At 34.7% G+C, this 21072-nt stretch overlaps 1 protein-coding gene across 2 annotated transcripts in view; it reads left to right on the top strand.

Moving 5' to 3' along the window:
* LOC100367699 (LHFPL tetraspan subfamily member 2 protein-like) overlaps positions 1-17706 on the top strand; it is a 47726-nt gene extending 30020 nt beyond the window's left edge. For both annotated transcript variants that reach the window (XM_085494966.1, XM_002741085.4), the window contains exons 2-3: positions 1422-2249; positions 16751-17706. In XM_085494966.1, coding sequence (XP_085351092.1) covers positions 1811-2249; positions 16751-17007 — 696 coding nt within the window. In that variant the 5' untranslated portion in view covers positions 1422-1810 and the 3' untranslated portion in view covers positions 17008-17706. The remainder of the gene's footprint in view (positions 1-1421; positions 2250-16750) is intronic.
* The last annotated feature ends 3366 nt before the right edge of the window (positions 17707-21072 follow it).

The raw sequence follows: 21072 nt of genomic DNA, 5'->3' as shown, positions 1-21072 counted from the left end.
CAGAACTGTCAAAACTGAATAATAAATAATGGTGAAAGCTGTTTTTGAAGTTTGTGTAATCTGTGTTCAGGGACTGTTAATGTTATTCATGAATACCGTTAAAATACAGAACACATAAATATATGGGTTTAATGAACACTAGCCTCGAACATTTGTGACATGTGACAAGACAAGTGAATTCTTGGCTTAACATGTTTTTAGGGTTCACCATTAAAACTCAGGGGGTGTACAAAAAAATCTGCAATGAGAGAATATTGGGGGGGTCCTACAGGAAATATTTCACACACATTTTAAGAAAAATACAAAAAAAAAAAACTGCCACATTATCAAAAAAAAAAACGTCTTGCTCACAAAATTCACAATTTTTCTCCTTTCTAGATTATACAATTGTCAACCCCTTAGTATATATAACTATTATTTCTATATGCTGTTTTTAAGACTACTGATTTGTGTTGGTGATGAAATGTTTATTACATACATCATTTTTCACAAAGTTCAAAATAGAATATTGTATTTTTTTCTACTGTGTACTAGATTTTAAATTGTATTGTTAAAGAAGAAATATATTTGTAAATTATACATTTTTACAACTGTACACTTTAGCAGTTTGCAAAATTAATACTTAATAAGCAATTAATTTTTTAATCTTTCATTGTATGTTTATTTTTCCCATATATACACATATTTTTGTGGTGTGTTGTGATTCAGATGTTTGCTTTGACAATTACTTGACCTTTGGGGATGGATGGAAAATTTCGATCTGGTGTAAAGGAAGTCACCAGGACATTGTTTACTTTGTGTCCAGCTGACCTACATGACTGTCACACGCAACGTAATATTACCGTAATTGGTATAGTACAGGTGTGATGGTTCAAATACCAAAATGGCAACAGTAACAGAAAGACTTCCCTGGCGGCGATGATAAAATACGAACACGGAGCCAACAGATGAGGTTTCAACTGGTACTGGTATTATTATACTCTGCAAACATCAAGCACAATAACGCGGTAAAACTCCACTACTCCAATAACTAGATACTTAAACTCCAACACAATTCAACGAGATCTCCCATCTGATCTCAGTGCTGAACAACTCCCCTATATATATCCCCACTGTCTATAAATAGACCATTACATCAGCATACATAATGAGTCTGGAATTTACTACAAATTTCTAGAATGTTCCATTACCTTCTATTGCCTTCTACAGTGTCCTATTACCTATTCAACCAGCTTCTAAAAATTCCACCCAGACACAGTACGGTTCTAGAACATTCTCAGTCACACGGAAGTGGTAAACAAGTCGTATGCGACAATGACCTACATTGTACATTAGTGTACTAAGAAGAGCTGTTATAGTGGGATGTCTTTGATCTTGATAATCAGATCAGAGCTCTAACTGTTCTTTATTTTCACTCACAGGATGTGTCCTGAACACTGAAGCATAACCAGGGAATGCCCAGTCACTGACTGATGTCATCGTCTTTGGACACAATTCAACTAGTATAACCAGGGAATGCCCAGTCACTGACAGATGTCATCAACAAAACCAGCAGTCAGTCACAACGTGAAAGTAGATTTGATAAGTGTACAACTGAATACGTATCCTTGACGTAGCCTTGTGGGTCGATAGCTTATTGTCTGTGGAGCAAAAGGCAGTTTTATTAACTTGAGTGGTACAACAACATTTTTTGCTTGTGACTAATCTGTGTGTATGGATTTCCCAACCTAGATGAACAAGATTTGTCTAATTGAAATCAAGACTGAAAGAATTTGTTTTTCTTTGGTGAAAACAGACAAACAATTGCACGATGTGTTACGTTATTATGACCTGCCGGTCTCTACTGTGGACTTTACTTAGCCTTGCTGCCGCCTTAGCGATGTCAGCGGCGGTCATCACACCACAGTGGCTGATAGGAAAACCACAGAAGATAGGACTAAGTACTGATGACGATTTGAGTATGCGACAATATAGTGACCTCAACGATGATTACTACACTCCATCGATTGGAATATACAACAGGTGTACCAAGTTACATAAATTTGAAGAATTTGTAGACAATTGTGCAACGTATGTGAATGGTTTCTCTGAACTTCCAAGTAACTATTGGAAAGCGAGTACTGTGTTTCTTGCAATTGGACTTCTTCTACTTTGCATGGTTGTCATGACGTCTGTCTTTAGTTGCTGCATAAGGAGTCTTTGCAAGAAGAGTATATTCACGATATCAGGACTCTTACAAGCAATTGCAGGTATGAAGCCACAATTTAGGTTGAATTCAATGCATGACCCCTAAAGTCGTGCACATCCTAGTAATTTGTTTTGGGTGGGTGGGGAACAAATCTACTCTGAATGTAAATTTTTCCCCAAAATACTAAAAAAGCAGTTGGTATTGAAGTTGTAAATTTAACATGGAAAATTGAGATATAATATTGGAATTTTTGCTGACAACACAGTATCCCCCCAAAATTTCCAGGATGTGTGACCTTTGGGAATCATTCGTAATGAATATTGTAACAATGTTATGTATGTGTTGTGTATCTCATTTAACAAGAAACAATGATTTCTACTGGCTTTACTGACAAACTAAATCCAAACATCACCTATTCCTTGCTATAATTCTATAAAATAATTATACAGTGCTTGTGATAATATTAAAACAGAACAAAGTGAATATACTCATTTATCCTGCTACTGTCCCTTCAATCCATTCCTGATCTAATCTTTCCCATAATCATTCTCATCTCCTAATAATCCAACAATATAGTGTTTGTGAAATCTGTTTATATCTGAATTAATGTAGAAGTCTACTCATAATTTTTGAGAAAATTAAATGAATTTGCTTAGACCAATTCCACTGGTCGAAATTCATTCAATAACGAATGTGACTTTGGGGGAACCTTGGTTAAGGTCCGCAGGTGCTTGTGTTTGACCGAGCCTGGTTGACGCCAGGATAGCACATTAAACTGCCATTTGATAGGAAGATGGCCGCACAGCCCTGTCATGTAGTCCCAAACATGAATATGAATAATCTGTGGCAAAAATGCACTATGTGTCAGCACTAGCACTTGCAATTTGCACTTACTAAAAAAAAGTCAGGAGAGACAACAGTGACATTCAACTGTCATCTGGCACAAAAAAAATATGGATGTTGTATTACTTGCACTGTACTCCTAGTACATGCAGTCTGCTGTGATACCATGCTGTGTGTTGTAATGACTGTAATAGACATCTCACACTGAGTGCACATTATGTATAACCATAGTTCAGTTACTCATGCAGTATGTCAGATCACTGTGATTAAACCAATCATAACTGGCCTTCCATAACAATGCAAAGAAGCAGTATAATCTCATTATAGTGTAATTAAATTTGTAATGTAAACAAAAAAAACTCATCTAAATGAGTAAACTGATTTAATTATACTAATAATGGATTTGTTTTTAATTAAAAAAAAGTGTTGGTGTAAGACGTACAGTATGTACATTAGTACCATATCTTTACTTTTGTCTTGTGCTGTTATGCCTAAAATGTCAAAATGGTTAATGAGACATAGGCAATACTAAACTAAACAGCAAACAAACAAATATGGCTTACAACCTGCCGAATGCCTCTATGAATATAAAAAAAATTGAGTAGGCAATGCATTAAAAAAAATCAGATTAATAATCAGAATGAGATTGTAAATTAACTTCAAAATCAAAATTATTGCAGCTATAGATATTGCATTTGAGTATGCAAATAGCTATCAGTAGCTATATATAGAGAAACACTGTCAGAGTGAATGGAACATTTGTGTAGGGAATAGTTTCTCAGGGATATTACATGGAGTTGAAATGTAATGGTACGAATCATTCCATGCGTATTGCCATGGGTATACAGTTTTGTTATTAGACACTCAATGAACCTGAGTGTAATCTGCGTACAAAACAGACTTTTCAGTTTATTCATTGTGTGTACTGTTTTTCATGTCAGCGACTTAAATTGAAAATGACTTAAGTTTGTAATTAATTTTTTTGCTTAATTAATCATACCCTTGAGTGCTATTGGCTTTCAGCAGCAACCAGTCCACCTGTTATAGAAGAGGTTTAATAACCTAAGGCAGTCCACTTATGGTAGCTGCGCTGGCGTCCATTAAAACAATTCACCAACTCTTTTAGACATTTACCATGTGACGACCAGGTTCCATCACAAGTGTTAAAAAGTTGCATTCCTGCTTTGCAAACTTGGAAACATCTCTCCTATGGTATATTAAAAGTAGATGTTCTAGCTGTCCTCACTTTCTCACTCATTTCTCCTTTTGGGATAGGATAGGATATTTTATTTGGAACGTACACTAAAATAATACTTGAGTAAAGTCCAATATAAGAAACATAAGGTAACACAACTAATCTAAAATAATTTTAGAATCTGAAATAGAAAATTAGCTACCCCGGTAAAATACTATAAACATATTTGTCTACACTTGAGAAAATCTTGATAAACAACTCTTCAGTTGGCAAGATTTATTAATCAGGTGAATATATAAATAGTGCATAGAGGAATATATTCCCCGATATGTTTACGATGAAAAATATAATGTTTTTCATCACCCACATCATTATTGTCACACTTATTACATACCCTGTCAATTTTATTTCTTTCCCTGTGACGGCCTGTTTCAATTGACAAAAAATGGGCTGAAATACGGAATACTTTTGTGAGTAGTCTTATCATTACCACAACGTATTTACAATGTGATTGACCTTCAAGGAACAAAAATGAATGTGAATGTCTTTTTTTACAAATCTTACTTCATTCATGAAGCACACTTAAATTACGCTTCATTTGCTAAAAACATATTAACAATAAAAAATATGAGAATTGAAAAAATTGAAAAAAAAAAAAAATTGGAACCTGCATGTATGAATTTTAATCAGATTGCACAGACCTTTATATGGACAATCAGTCATAGAGGGACTGTGGCACAATGAAAGAAAATGACGTTTTGGTATTGGTACATTTCTAGGTTTTGAACTAAAATACTTGGTATGTGATAAGTCTTCCTTCCTTATGAATGAAAAATGTAAATTATCCACATCAACGTCATTTATCTCTATTTAATGTATGATTTCTGGTGACAAATCTGTCATCATTTACAATCAAATATCCGGTTGTTTCTCAAAGTTGTAAAGAGCTGCAAAACGCATTTTATAGTCTGATATCAGCACATGCAGTAAAGGGCATCTCCTACCCAGATCTGACAATAATCCTGGGGTTTATTTTTAAACTTGTAATCCAGTAGGATAATAAATATCTTAGTGTCATCTGACGGCTTATAAAGTAGAGAATTAAGGGAACAGCTTGTCAGTTTACAGGGGTGGGGTAGAAATGCATGACATATACTCAGAGTCCAGTAATTCACTTAAATGGAGGGTATTGAATTAAATCATTTGATATTTCTATCTAAAGAATCTTTTAAGGGTAAACATTTTCAGTTAAACAGGTGGAGTGGAAATGTATTACACATATTCATGGTATAGCCATTGATTTTAATGGAGGGGGGGGGATTGAGTTAAACCATTTATTACTTTTAAAGTGTACAGGATTGTTTTTAACACATGATCTAAAATTAATCAATTCTTTGCAATTCATTGGATAAAACTAGTAAAGCCGTTTGCAGACAGTTTATTGAATTTTATAATGAGTAAATAGTCCTGGACATGGAAGAGTAAACTAATAACAAACAAACTAAATGCATGAAAGATTCTCAGGCCAAGCCTGTCACATCTAATACCATGAATTCTGCATTGCACTTGTATTGTAACTATACACACCATGCAGTGATGGTGATTGCTAAAGCTAACTTTGAATAAGTTACGCTACTGCGTGTCGTGTATGACCAATCCAGGGTTGTGCACCGTAGCATACAGGCAATGCATATCATTGGTAACCTCCATCCAAATCTATTTTACTCTGTTAGGTAACAATAGAGAGGTAATGGGAAAAGTAAACATACTGTGAAAAATGTGTTTGAATTGTCTTGTTTGAATTATCCTGTTTCTCCGTTTTTCGTAACCTAATGATCTCAACATTCGTACCCTTGTGATCCTTCTTTAAATAGCCAGTATTCTTGGTATTCTATCTTTATATTAAATATATTGATGAATAATATCAATTACTTTAACTGGAATTGTTTATTGAATGCTGCAATTCAGTATGTAACTGTACAATTACATTTTGCATGCAAAAACAATAAAAAACACTTTCACTGCATTAGAATACTTTATTTTCACTTGGAATTAATTTTCGCTATTTTCGCTGAAGGAATGACTCGGTGAAAATAAAATCCAGCGAATATACCTTTTTTCCTGTTTTACATTCAACTCGTCAAAAATCAGTGAAAATAAATTCCATACAAAATACCCACAAAGTTTTTTCAGCGAATATTAAGTCCAGCTAAAATAAAGTATTTTACAGTATGTAATTTCAATCTATGCACCAAATATTATACACTAATGTATACTCATGTTTTTCAACCTAATTTTTGTGAGGCAATTAATTATGTGGATAAAACCTGAGAAATTGTAACCTGAAAAAAACATTCAATGTCCGTTCAGTATGCTTTCAAATCAACCTAGCTGAATTATTTCAAAACTGTCTTTAATAGATTCATCTGTACAACTCTTTGTATGCTATGTTTCCCGTCTCAATGTTTGGTGCATGTATTTTGCCAGAATTTGTTTGTTAATTTTGGACAAAATATTATGTTGCCAGCTCATCTTGATCATAATTTTTAGAAAAAAAAAGAAAAAAAATTTATAAGTATAATTTAGTAAACAAACTTTGAACATGTTGTATATGTTTTTCTGGGCATGGTGCATTAAATTGCCATGCGAGAGATGTTTTACACCTGAAAACCACTTTGAAATTACCTTGGATTCCTAATTTACGATAGCTTAGAATGTAAGCCTTCATTCTTGCTATTTCTAAACCACTAACAGAGATTTATTATTCTCTAATCTTGTCCTTCACCTCTGTTACAATTGAGAGAGATCTGGGCCGGGTTATGTCATTAATTCCCATGGGGGAAGAAGGTAATTGAAGGACACTTCCCAAGGTTATAGAAATTAATATCCAGTAAAAAATGACTTAATTATCACCTAATGGTTTCATTATTCATTGTTGACTGATTTTATAGCGTCTCTGTGTCAAATTTTGTGTCACGTTTGTTCTTCAACAGTCACATCTCCCAGCTATATATATTGTTTACTTGAGTGCCTATTGATTTCACAGCTGTAACATTTCAGGTAAATTCTAATGCTGTAATGGTGGTGTTAAATTATTTTATTTCAGTTTAAAAATTTTATTGTAGACATGTTTTTATTACCTGTGTATGCAAATTTAATAGAATTTAGCTGTAAAATATATTATTTTCACTTAGAATTTATTTTTGCTGAAGGAATGATTCAGCAGGAATAAAATTCATCAAATAGACGTTTTTCCTCTATATTTTACATTCAACTTGTTAAAATCAGTGGAAATAAATTTCATACAAAACATCAAGACAACATGGCATCCACGCCACCAAAATACGCGAGCATAAAAGTTCAAGAGGAAAAACGTAGGGATTTTTGTAGACTGGTACGCAATTGACATCGGTCAGAGAGATGTGATGTTTACACAGCTATACGAGATGTGTACCTCAACATGTGCCTCCTACAAATGAAGACTTCTTGTTGTTTTTTTGATACACTGTGTTCTGTGGTTCAAATCGTAATACCAGCTCCGTAGTCCTGTGGATTGTTTTTTTTTTTTTCGCCCTCTCGCATTAGTTTTGGGGTCTCCAAAGGATGTCATCCATAAAATTAAATCAGTGTGGCCTTATTTCCAGCTTAAAAGTAAAGTATTTTACAGTAATGCTTTAAATTATAATAATGGTCACGTGACCCTTTCAATATTCTCAAATATGGAACATGATTTCTAAATTACTAAACTCACTTCATTTACCATCAGCACCTGCACCTGTAATTTGCAGACAAATATTTAAGAATTTAATTTTATTAAAACAACATTGAATGGTTTTATATATATGGCCAATGAAATCGCTGGGAACAGTCACTATATCAAAGTATTTGCTGTCTCAATGTGTCGTCATAGTTTTCTGATAACAGATGTTTCTTACTGATCAGCGCCAGCTTGCAATCTACTAAGACAACGTTGCCCATAAGTTTTATTAACAGGGACACGTACATGTATATTTAATAATAACGCTATTTTATCTTTGGGTATGAACAAGCCGGTTCTTGCCAACCGATCGCTGTACACACATAAGCGTGTAAAATGTAAACAAGTATGACTGCCTATACATATTAGTGTCACTCAATTTAGACAGAGAAAAAAATTCTGTGTCACAAGTAATATATAATAACTTTCTTATCGATATTTGATCTATAAAATCATGTCTCCAATAAAATGCACTTATTATATACACCAAGCAATATTTTATTATTATTTGCTGAATTTCATCCTGGATTCTGTCATTTCACTAAGCATATGTGCTACCAGTATACTAATACCGGGTACTGTATGATATTCTGTTAACAGAGAATTTTCACTTCATTGGTATGCATAATGTAAGATTCCCTTGTATTGCGGAGGTTTACAGTAATGGATTTCAATCTCTTTCAGCAAACCATGGTTTAATTATAAATACTTGCAAGTTTGTTGAACAATGTATTTATTTAAACAGTGCTAGTTCGCATAGCCTATTAATATTCATACTGCATATCAAGTCAATTTCCTCTACCCTGTACTGGGATAATCATCTATAAATCTTTATATAGCAGGAAACTGTGCTTTACATAAGGTGCCCTAGATTCACAATATCTGCTCTTGTTAATTGTAATGTATAAGAAGCTTTATGAATGAATCCAAAAATTCATTCTGGTATTATCAATTTTCAGCACCCCTGTCAACTTCAAATTAGTTATTACTGATTGTCCATCATTCTGTTCAAAAACAGAAATTCTGATTTTTGTCATTTTTCGTAAAAAGTGATATTTTTTATTTCTTTTTGAAAAGTGCAAGTCCAATTTCTTTGATATTATACATATAGTTACCTCAGGTGGACCTCTCTAAGATTTGTTGATTTCGTGATGATATCTTGTATTCTCAAATTTTCATGAATATTTTTGTCATTTTTGATAAAAAATTATATTTTTTCCTTTTTTTTTGAAAACGCAACTTCGATTGCTTTTTTATTATACATATAGTTACGTCTGGTAGACCTCTCTCAGATTTGTTCATTTCTTGATATCTTCAGTTCTAACAGCAGAGAGCTACAGTGTAATGGTATATTAGCTGAGTGGCTGATTGTTCAATAATGTTATTTAAAAAAACATACATGCTGTCCAAGTAGTGTTAATGTTATTTCTGTTATGTGACAATACTCGCATGAAGTACCAGGATGTGTACCCTTTGGGGTCACACCTAAGACTTGCATGACATGGCAATGAGAAATCCGATAACCGTAAATGTAGCACAAAATTGAATTTTACACTTTGTCAGATTTTGTGATATTTAATAGATAAAAGATGTCAATTTGAATATACTTTGAATGTCCATTGAAGGTGTCAGTAACCATGGCAACCTCACATCACACTAAAGTGTTGGGAATTTATGATGAATGATTCAAGTTTGCTTTATCTCATCGGATGTGAATAATCAGATGTCGTTATTAAATCTGCAGAATTTTTATCATAAGAAATTTTTTTTTTACTCATCTAAGCTAAGACACTGTAGATGTTATGTGCCAGGATTCAATGGCATACTCATTTTAGTTAATGAACTGAGATTTCAATAGTGATAACATAACGTGATATATCTATTAAAGTATATTGGTATTCAAGCCATGCATGTATCATTCAATGTGATCTGTGATTATAGTTAATGGTTTTTAGTGTCTAGACAGATAGTATGCTTAGTATTTACACTATATAGTAGCTGAATGCTTTTGAATTTTACTCACATCAAGAGTGTGCCCCTAACACTGTATTGCATCCAGGTTGTGTGCCCCTAACACTGTATTGCATCCAGGGTGTGTGCCCCCAACACTGTATTGCATCCAGGGTGTGTGCCCCCCAACACTGTATTGCATCCAGGGTGTGTGCCCCCCAACACTGTATTGCATCCAGGGTGTGTGCCCCCCCAACACTGTATTGCATCCAGGGTGTGTGCCCCCAACACTGTATTGCATCCAGGGTGTGTGCCCCCCAACACTGTATTGCATCCAGGGTGTGTGCCCCCCCAACACTGTATTGCATCCAGGGTGTGTGCCCCCCAACACTGTATTGCATCCAGGGTGTGTGCCCCCCCCCAAACACTGTATTGCATCCAGGGTGTGTGCCCCCCCCAACACTGTATTGCATCTAGGGTGTGTGCCCCCCCCCAACACTGTATTGCATCCAGGGTGTGTGCCCCCCCCCCCCAACACTGTATTGCATCCAGGGTGTGTGCCCCCCCCCCCCAACACTGTATTGCATCCAGGGTGTGTGCCCCCCAACACTGTATTGCATCCAGGGTGTGTGCCTCCCAACACTGTATTGCATCCAGGGTGTGTGCCCCCCAACACTGTATTGCATCCAGGGTGTGTGCCCCCCAACACTGTATTGCATCCAGGGTGTGTGCCCCCCAACACTGTATTGCATCCAGGGTGTGTGCCCCCCAACACTGTATTGCATCCAGGGTGTGTGCCCCCCAACACTGTATTGCATCCAGGGTGTGTGCCCCCCAACACTGTATTGCATCCAGGGTGTGTGCCCCCCAACACTGTATTGCATCCAGGGTGTGTGCCCCCCAACACTGTATTGCATCCAGGGTGTGTGCCCCCCAACACTGTATTGCATCCAGGGTGTGTGCCCCCCAACACTGTATTGCATCCAGGGTGTGTGCCCCCCAACACTGTATTGCATCCAGGGTGTGTGCCCCCCAACACTGTATTGCATCCAGGGTGTGTGCCCCCCAACACTGTATTGCATCCAGGGTGTGTGTCCCCCAACACTGTATTGCATCCAGGGTGTGTGTCCCCCAACACTGTATTGCATCCAGGGTGTGTAACGCACACACTGTGTACTGTGGTATGTAACACTAATACTTGATATCTTGTTGTAATTTGAATAAAATGAACAGTTATTGTTTCTGTTTAGCAAATACATTTCTCATTTTTTACAATAAATGCAGTAGCTAGCTTGACATGATTTGAAAATATTTTACTAAGCTGATACCCATCAGTGTGGGCTCATGTGATTGAATTCTTGTACATTGTTCTATGTCAAATTATCAAGCTTTCATAGGGAAATATGGTATTGAGGTATAATAACAAAATTTAGACAGATTTAAATCAGTCTGTAGTACATACTGTAGTAGAAAAATTATTAGTGTGAAAAACATAAATAATAGTGTCATCTGCAGTCCCAGGGAATGATAGCATCCCCTTCAAAATCTTACATCTTATACATGTAACCTAGATAATCTATAATCTGTGTTGTAATCAAGCTTTCTACTGAAAAAAAAACACTTGAAATTATGAGGTGCACATCTCCTTGAATCATATTATGCCTGAACTGATTACTCGTAAGCGGATCATTTTATGTTTTGAACAGCGCCCTCAATCATAATCATATTGATCATGTCACTGCCAAGATAAACTTTTTTTCCAGACTGAATTAAAACTCACAAATCATTTAAATGTCTTCTCCGTACTATGATTAATTGCATTTTCTCATCATCATAAATTCACACATTAAATTTCCCAAATGATTATCTCTGCCTTAAGCAACTCGTAAATTCTGTAGGATGTTCAGTCATGATAAAAGTGTCATGTTGAGCTCATTACATCTATCCGGAGGTGATTTAAGAGGTAAATATTAAATATTTGTCAGTTGTTAATTAGAGAGATGGATTGGGTATGAACGACAGGTACTTCAATCGCAGGAATTAAATATATTATTGTCGTGGTTTGATTGAGCATTCTCGGCCACTGTGACTTCATGTGTTAATGATCCAAGTGAAATGTTCGCTTCTACAAAACATTGTGATGATCTTAGTTTTTTGTGTGCAAAATTCAGGATAATTGGTCCCTTGTGATTTGCTGTAACTTTATTTCACTGAGGTTAGTGTGTTCACCTCGGCTAATGAAGGCTGTGGTTCAGTCTCTGTATTGTGGTATTGTTCACTCTGCATGGAACACCAACACACACATTGGAAGATTGATGGATAACAATGTCTGGTCTGGTTTATGTTTCTGTGGCTTTTAGTATGTGTAATGTATTCAATAAATCAAGTTGTACTATGAATTAGTTTTAGGTTTATTTGTGTTCTTGGACATGCTGTAAAAGGGTTAATTATTCACTGGGTTTTAATTTTGCTTATTTCGCTGACTGGAAAATGCGCTAAATTAAAACCCAGTGAATATGTAAAATTTAGCATAGAACACATTATCTAAATGATAAAACCATAAATTTAAACCTCACTGAATATGCCTGAAATGGTAAATCAGTGAAATTTAAACCCAGAGAAAATTAGGGATTTTACAGTACATGATGGTATGAATTGTGGGGAAATATTCAACCAAATTCAATCTTTTCCAAAATTACATTTGTACTACTGGTCCTAATAGGGGAGGCTAGAATGAATTCATATTTGTCTGAAATTATTCCAATGCAATATCTGAAACAATTACCATCATTCAGAGCACTAAAAATTCTAGAAATGTGAAAATTTGAGGCATATTTCCTGCAGTTTCACAAAATCCAGACAGTTTGAAATTTTGGTAAAAGAAGTTAAGTGTTGTATCCAGTATTAACTGTCTTGAAAGTAGTCTTGAGTACTGATACTTTGAGTAAATTTTAGCATTCAATGAAAACTTAATTAAGACGTAATGTTTCATCGCACAACCACACATCACATGACCACACATCACATGACCACACATCACATGACCACACATTGATGATGTAATTGTAACAATTAATGTTGATATATCACTGAATGAATTATGTGACTGTCACATTAGGATAATTATTCTGAAGTTGTCCCCTCACCCTGGAGGGTGAACGCACTCCTATACTCTGTCATCGATTTAACGCTTGTAACTTTACGGTATTTCAACCCTCAATAAATTACGCACCACTCTACAAAAGATTGCTGTGAATTGTCCTCAGAGGGAAATCTACTGACAATTAATACATAATACAAACCATGTAATTCATATAACCAGTGTTTAAAATTACCATTACCTATTGATTAGTTTGTTTGTCTACAAGATGCATTAGTGTATTACTTATATCAAATAACAATAGTCTAGTCGTTACAGTGTTTGCAGCTTTAACTTCTTTTCTTTTTAGAGTAGAATTTTTTTAACCTTTTTGCCCCTCCGGTTTCAGTAGGTATCGTTTTCTGGGATCTCCATTTATTGAAGTGAAATAAAGTGAGCGTACAAGTGAAGGGTTAATAAAGAAATCATAGTACTCAAGGGGGTGATGATAGAGCATGGCACTCCAGGGGGGTGACGTTAATGTACTTAAGATTTGGTCATGCATGTTCAAGATTGTTATCGTACAGTCTTGATATCTGTAGGTGAACACATCTATATGGACCGTAGACTGGCCCACCTGTGGTGATTTTTTTTTGTCAGTTAAATTTTAATAATTGAAAACTTTGAAAAAATAGTTTTGCAAAATTTGGGGTGAATGCGAAAACACCACATTTAGGATTTCGCAGTTACAGGAGATTTCACGTTAACACCAGCTCCATTTCGTGATATTTTGTATTTAATTTAAACTTTAAAAAGAAATAAATTGCCCAGACTGTGCCAGTCTAATGGACTGAAATACTGTATGATACCAGTACCTACCGGTACCAGCTATATTATACAATTTATCAGATATTTTGACCGAAATATTTAATTTTGACTTTTAAAAAACACTGCAGTCCAAAAGATTCTATTGGAACAGGTTCCAAACTTAATTTTTCCAAAGTGTCAAAAATTGTAAAAATATGGAAAGTATGATTCAAGCAGGAAAAGTGAACTTGTAAACCATCAGGATTGAAATGTTGTAAAAGTCAAAATATTTCTGGGCAAATTAAGCTTCAATCAGAATATTAATCTGTAACCATAGTAACACACCAGTCTGTATGTAGTGATTCAACCATAATCTTTATGTAAATGTCCTGGGAGATAAAATGGCTTCCATGAACACAGTGACATAAATGATTTAGACAAATAATGCAATTCAAATCTCTACAAAATAGTTTGGATTGGGAGAATAATATTTACTTATAAAAATAAGCTTAAAAATAAGGTATGGAGTTTAAAATGAAATTTAAATAAAAATATGATAAAAAAAATGCCCATATGCAACTAATTAGCCACAAATATTTTCTTTTTTTGACCAGCCTTTGATGCTATGTAGTATGAGTGCTCAGTAGTTAATACGACTTATTATTCATCAATAATATAACTGTAATTAGCTTTTGATATAATAAACTCCGATATTATTAATGTACTGTAGTTTTGAGAAGGCATCGAAAGTAAATTTGATACAGTACAAATGTACATGCACACATCTCACCTCTGTCTCAACTCGTGTTGTGTAGACTGTACTGGTAACATAATATGAAGAGTTGATATGCACAGTGCGTCCAAGGAATTCTACCTTTTTAGTTCTTTCAATTAAAACTAAGTTACCAAGTGTCTCTGGAGATTTGGGGGAAGTGCTTAGTTCTGGCTCGATTCAAAAGGTGTTTTAGTTCTGGAGTACATCAACTGAGAGCTAATGGTGGGTAAAATGTGAAGCGGAAAGTTGAATCAGACAAGCCTTAATGTAAACTGTACACGTTACTATGTGATAACTTGAATGACGGCCTGCCTGACATTTCAGCTTGACAAAAGACAAAAGAGAAACAAGTTGGCATTCATTATTGTAGTCATTGCTAAAATTCTGGATCTGTGATTGAATACAAAAAGAGATCCAAACTTTCTAGCAAATCTTTTGCTTACTGAAGTGGAGAGGCAAATCTAATAGCTGGAAATTATTCACTATTACATTACGTCTTTGGGACTGCTTATTGGCAGGTGTTTGTGTTCAACCAGATAGGAAAATGGTTACACATCCCCGTTATACATAATCCTAAACATAGAATTTATGAATGGTTTCTGAATCACTATGTGTGTGTGTGTGTGTGTGTGATGTGTGCGTGCATGTGTGTGCGTACATGTGCGTGCGTGCGTGTGCATGTGTGTGCGTGCGTGCGTGCGTGATAATTGGTGTTAGTTATGGTTCTACACTTATGATGTAAACTACTCTCTCCTGTCTACATTCTCCAGTCTATCCATCCAGATATTATTTATCATGTAAAATATGAGACAACTCTTTTGCCGCATGTCCATCCCTGCCACTTCCTGGGTAACAGTGAAAGTAGAGTTAAGCAAAGTAAATATGTACTAATGTTTTTCAATTGATGCATCGATTAATATTCCATGGCCACACACTGATTATAGAGCTAGTAACCTGGCGGGCTGCAACTGTCATAAAATGAAATCCAATTTGTTGACAAAATAATTAGTTTGCTAGCGTGTGTTTGCAGATATCTGGGCAACTCTAGACACATTAATGTTGTAGTATAAGAAAAATAATCATGATTAATGTTTCATTAAAATGACAATTTTCTCATCATAATGTCTGGATATATTTAGACATCAACTTGTTATTTGTAAGTCCAGAAATGATTGATTGATTTAGTTTAAATTGACTGAAGTGATGATCTGTGATAAAGTATTAAATGTACCGTAACAGTCACCCTGGATAAGAAGTGACTGCTACACCACTGTCTCACGGATGACGAGAGGTGTTAATCATTCTCACTAATATCTTTGAAAAAATTTTCATTCTCATCATTCTGTGAGAAATGTTTGTGTTAATGTGAATAGCATTTGTTTTCAATGATTTCACTATTAAGCATTATATCATGCATTACTGAGCATTATATCATACGATTAGTTATTCATGAGGATGTTAATTAATGTTCAATTCATACAAATTAGTAAACGAAAACTAAAATCGTGAAGGACGTATTATAACTTTTGTGGCATTGAAATAATCTTTTTCACTTGTTGTACCGCCCTCTATGATTACATCAGTTCTAGTTTTCGTACTCAATTTAGCATGTACCGGGTAAGACTTGAAATATCCAATCTACTGGTACTGTAAAACTATTTATTTTCACTATTAAAATGTTTTGAAGTATACTTACACGATTTTAAGTTCACAAATTTGGCAAGAAAACAATGAGTATTGATATTTTAATACAAGTTAATTTTAGTGGATTTTCATTATCAGTGAAAATAATGAAATTAAAGTAGTGAGTATATTTAATGCATTTTACAAAATATAATCTACTGAGCATGGCAAATAAATGAAATTTTCTTGCATGTCCTTTTTATATCACAATATCATTCCATGGTGCTATATGCATTGTGTGCAAAAAACAATAATTTTATAATGTGAGGATTATAACATTTCCAAATTTGGTGCCTTGCAAATGAATAAGTAAAGAGCGCCCTCTGTTGGCATAGTTATAATAAATATTTGTCACCTTTTCACCCATGTACTGATTTAAGTGATATTAATTATCATAATTGTATCTATTGTAAACTTGTTTCTTGTGTTGACTATAACTATGTTATTAAAATGTTATCTTTTTTCCATTCCAGGCCTTTTCCTGATTCTAGGATTAGTTCTGTATCCTGCTGGATGGGGTGCTCCGAGAATTAAAGAGCTGTGTGGGGAGGATGCCGGTGCTTTCCAGATCGGTGACTGTCATCCGGGATGGGCTTTTTATACAGCAATTGGTGCAACATGTCTTGCCTTTGTTTGCGCTGTTCTATCAATCCAAGCAGATGCCTCAACCTCCAGTGATAAAGTACAGTCTGAGATACTGGAAGGAAAGAACCTGATTTGTCTTCCGTGAAACACTGTACGTTTATGTGCGTTAACTGCAGTTATATGCACGTGTTCACCTTGTGTGCATGCGCTCATCAGCTGAGACCATATGTACCATATGTACTATATTTTAAAGTGTCAGTCTTCGCACCACATTATCTTTGAATCCCATGTTTTGTATATACAGGACGTGTAAAATACATTTTACGCATGGAATTCTTACCCGTTTTGTGCAGTTATACAGATGTGAACAAATACCTCTGCAGACTGAAAAGAACATATTTTCCTCTACACCATAGCTGATATCACCTCCTCGTATGAAATCACCCTAAACTTAACCATAATATGATTGGACAATCATATCTCAGGAAAATAACGTGGTAATCAAATAACGCTTAATCTGCATGGCACGGGAGAAAAATAAACAGTTGATAAAGAAGAAATATATCTCACCTGTTAGTACTGTTGTTTGATTCCAGTATTTGCGACATTGTTTGGCTGTGACTTCATCTGCCTATCAGAGAGATGTACATGAATCTTGATCTACAAATGCTGCATTTGTTAAAGTTAAATGATGTGATATCCGATGTGTGGGAAACGTTAAATAGAACACGAAGGGACAAAAACTATCGATGAAGTTGACATTTTATAATGCAGAAATAAAGTTGTTTTTCTGACTATGTACCGCTTCATTCTTGAAATAAATGAATCATTGATTAACCACCTACTACATTGTCAGTGATTAGCCAATCAGTTTCATTTGTATGGAAATTCGAGCTAATTGATTGGCTGATTATGGTTGACCACCTGTTAGTATTTCAATAACTAGCCTATGAGAATTAAGCATTTTCTTGTGAGTAGAATGTAAAGTTTTCAATCCAGAAAATATTACTCAGAATGAATGAATGAACATTGTTACTGCAAATTGTTTAGAAGTAGAAGAGTTGTTTAGCTTAAGTATTAAAGTTAATATTTATCATTTATATTTGTTTCAACTCTCAGGTAGGTGTTTACAGTGCTGTTAATTTAAAATTGTGCTTCTGTATTTAATCCATTTATTTGCTTTGTTTTTTATTCAGTAATAGCAATACATACAACTCATTCTGATGTTTGAATTGGTAAAAAACTCTTGTGATTGGTCAATTTTCCAGGTGTCCCTAATATCAATCCTGCTCATTGGCTACTGAGTTGAGTTGTCATCAAAATATTTGTGGCTTAAGCAGTTGTCAAGCTGAATAACTTGCTACAAAATTATGTTTCAATGAAAAAGTTGTTCATTGTGATCCATAATCACAAATATCGATTTGAGGCTGAACTTGTGAATTTGGTATCTTTCTCTATGATTGGCTCTGATATGACTACACCTGGTTCAAAGGAACCAATCACTGTTTGACATTCAACAAATCAAAGTTTTTAACTATTGAACATTTTACTGTTCAAATTTTGAATTGCATACAACTTTGTTTATCTACCCATATTTATAACTATATAACAAATTCATTTTTGTTTGAAAGGTGAAAATAAGTTTTTGGACTATATTAATAATTGAGGATTTTGTCTATTGTCCTTTTCAGTCCTATTACAATAATATATTTTAATAATAAAAAAAAGTAATATATCTAATAAATAAAAACAATTTGGACAGGTCGCCTGAAATACTGTATATTAGGTAATTGTCATTGGTGTATAATTTCACTATTTTTATTTTTAATCATATTCACTGGGATTTTACACTGACATGTTCTATTGTTATGGTGAAATTGTTCACATGGATTCAATTGTTTTCAAATTTCACTTATTCATGCAGAATCTCTAAATAGCATAATGTATCTGAAATGAAAAAATGGCCACCAATTTCTAAATACCTTGAATGTACACACAATGGGGTTGGGAGACATGCCCCCCCCCCCCCCACACACACACACTTGTGTTGACTGAACATGCAACATTAAATCTGTTGTGGCCCTTGATTTTGTTTGATTTTATCCTCATTTTATTTATACCAGTAAATTATATTACAAATATTCACATTAGACGTGCATTTACAACGGCTGTAAAATTAACAATCACCAGATATGGTATTCTAATTGACACAGATAATCAGTGGACTTGTACCATCGTCACAACATGTATAGTGTGTTTTGGGAAGAAATCATTTTACCCACAAATTATCACTGATTCTCCCACCCAGTTTTATTTACTCATTTGTTTATATTACCCACCAAGTATCACAAATTCCCCCCACCCATTATTTTTTTTTTTAAATTACTAGTATTTGTTTTACTAAACTGTATAATTGTTTTAATACACCATTTACAAGTATTCTCTGCTTTTTTCAGCAGTCTTGTCAAATAAATATTTATAATCAAAATGTTTCTTTTGTAATTAACTTCTCTGAAACTACAGTGCTAAATGCATATTAACAGGTAACTATGGTAACCATACTCTAAAACATCTTGGCTTGGACACAAATGTAATATCTTTCTGTGCTCTATTTCCCTAAGGAGTTAGATCTTTTCCGGATTTCCAGGTTTAGCTGTTGTACTTAAGAGATATCGTTAATGGAAAAATATGTGAGGGAACCTTGGTTAAGGTTCGCAGGTGCTTGTGTACAACAGAGCCTGGTTTATGCCAGGATAGCGCATTAAATTGCCATTTGATAGAGAGACGACTGTACAGCCCTGCCATGTAGTCTCAAACATGAATACATTGTACGACTTCTGTGGCAAAAAATGCACTATGTCAGCACTAGCACTTGCAAAAAAAAAAGTCCGCAGAGACAACAGTGACATTCAATGTCCAGAACTGTCGCCAGGAACAGAAACATTTAAAAAAAATATCTGTTCAGGACTCACAAATTGCTGGAACAGTGCAGACATCACATTGATATAAAACTAAGAACACAACTTTTGGTCGCATTCACGTACACAAATTGAACATGCAATGTATGTGCTTCATTGTCCCAAACTAGTATCATGAATAATATACCCAGTAATTGTATGAACAAGCAGAAACAAGAGTGGCATTTCATGGCAATCACCTTTCGTCTGTTTCAGTACGATAGTGACAAAATGAAAGCATGCTTTTTAGTCTGGGGAATGTGGAAATAAAATCTAGAACACATTTGTCTCGACCACGTATGTTTTAGGATGTGTTGACATCAAGGCTTGTGTCCTCTGTACTCTCATAAAAAAAAAAAAGATGCCAAAACGAAGCAAATTCTTTGTTTATTAATATGCAACCATTTAGGCCTCAAACTTGCTTTGTACAAAATGCATGCGATGAAATTTAATTTGTATGCAAATTAGCTAGAAACGTCTCACATCGAAGTACTTATCTTTAGACATTTGGTAGAATATGAAAAATAGAAATTCTTTGTTCTGCTCAGGATACAAGAATTGTGACAAACAATCGCTATGGTGCTTTGAATGAGACATGAATGACAACAGCCACCAGTTGGAAACATTTGACTGCACCCCCCCCCCAATCTAATAAATGGAACGAATGTTTCAAATCCAATTACCTGATTACTGTTTTGTGTATTCCATCGGAATATCATCAGTCGCTTTGTTACGTGAAGGTTAGACAAGATTGTGTCCATTTAAATGCTAATTTTTGGATTCACAAATTACGCTAAAAAGAAAGCCGACCTGAAAGAACACCCACGGCTAAGGTGGAAAAGAAAGATTAATTTCACGTAAATTGTCTTTTTCGGTGATAAAAGCACTCAAAAAGGGCCATTTTGAGTTTACTTATTAAACACGATTACTAGTAGTTGTACTTGCATTGACAAGTTAATTTGAAAACATCTTTAATTTCAAACAAGTACGTGTGATGAAAATTGATCACATGTGGTCGTACTAAGTTGTGATATCATTCAATGTTCTGACCTTTGACCTCTAACAAACTGCAGGAGATGCAAAGTGTATTGGTGCATGTGCTGTCAAAACAATAGTAATTATATTCTATTGTTATGAAGGCTTTTAAACGACAAAAATTGGATAGAACGTTTGACCTCAAAATGATTCACAACTCTGTATTGAAATTCTATGTTATGAGGAATTTACTTTCAGTATTGAAATGAAGAACAGAA

This window comes from Saccoglossus kowalevskii, chromosome 21 (assembly GCF_978046115.1).
Source record: "Saccoglossus kowalevskii chromosome 21, keSacKowa6.1, whole genome shotgun sequence".
Classification (NCBI taxonomy): Eukaryota; Metazoa; Hemichordata; class Enteropneusta; family Harrimaniidae; genus Saccoglossus; species Saccoglossus kowalevskii.
This window is presented reverse-complemented; position numbering and strand designations above follow the sequence as displayed.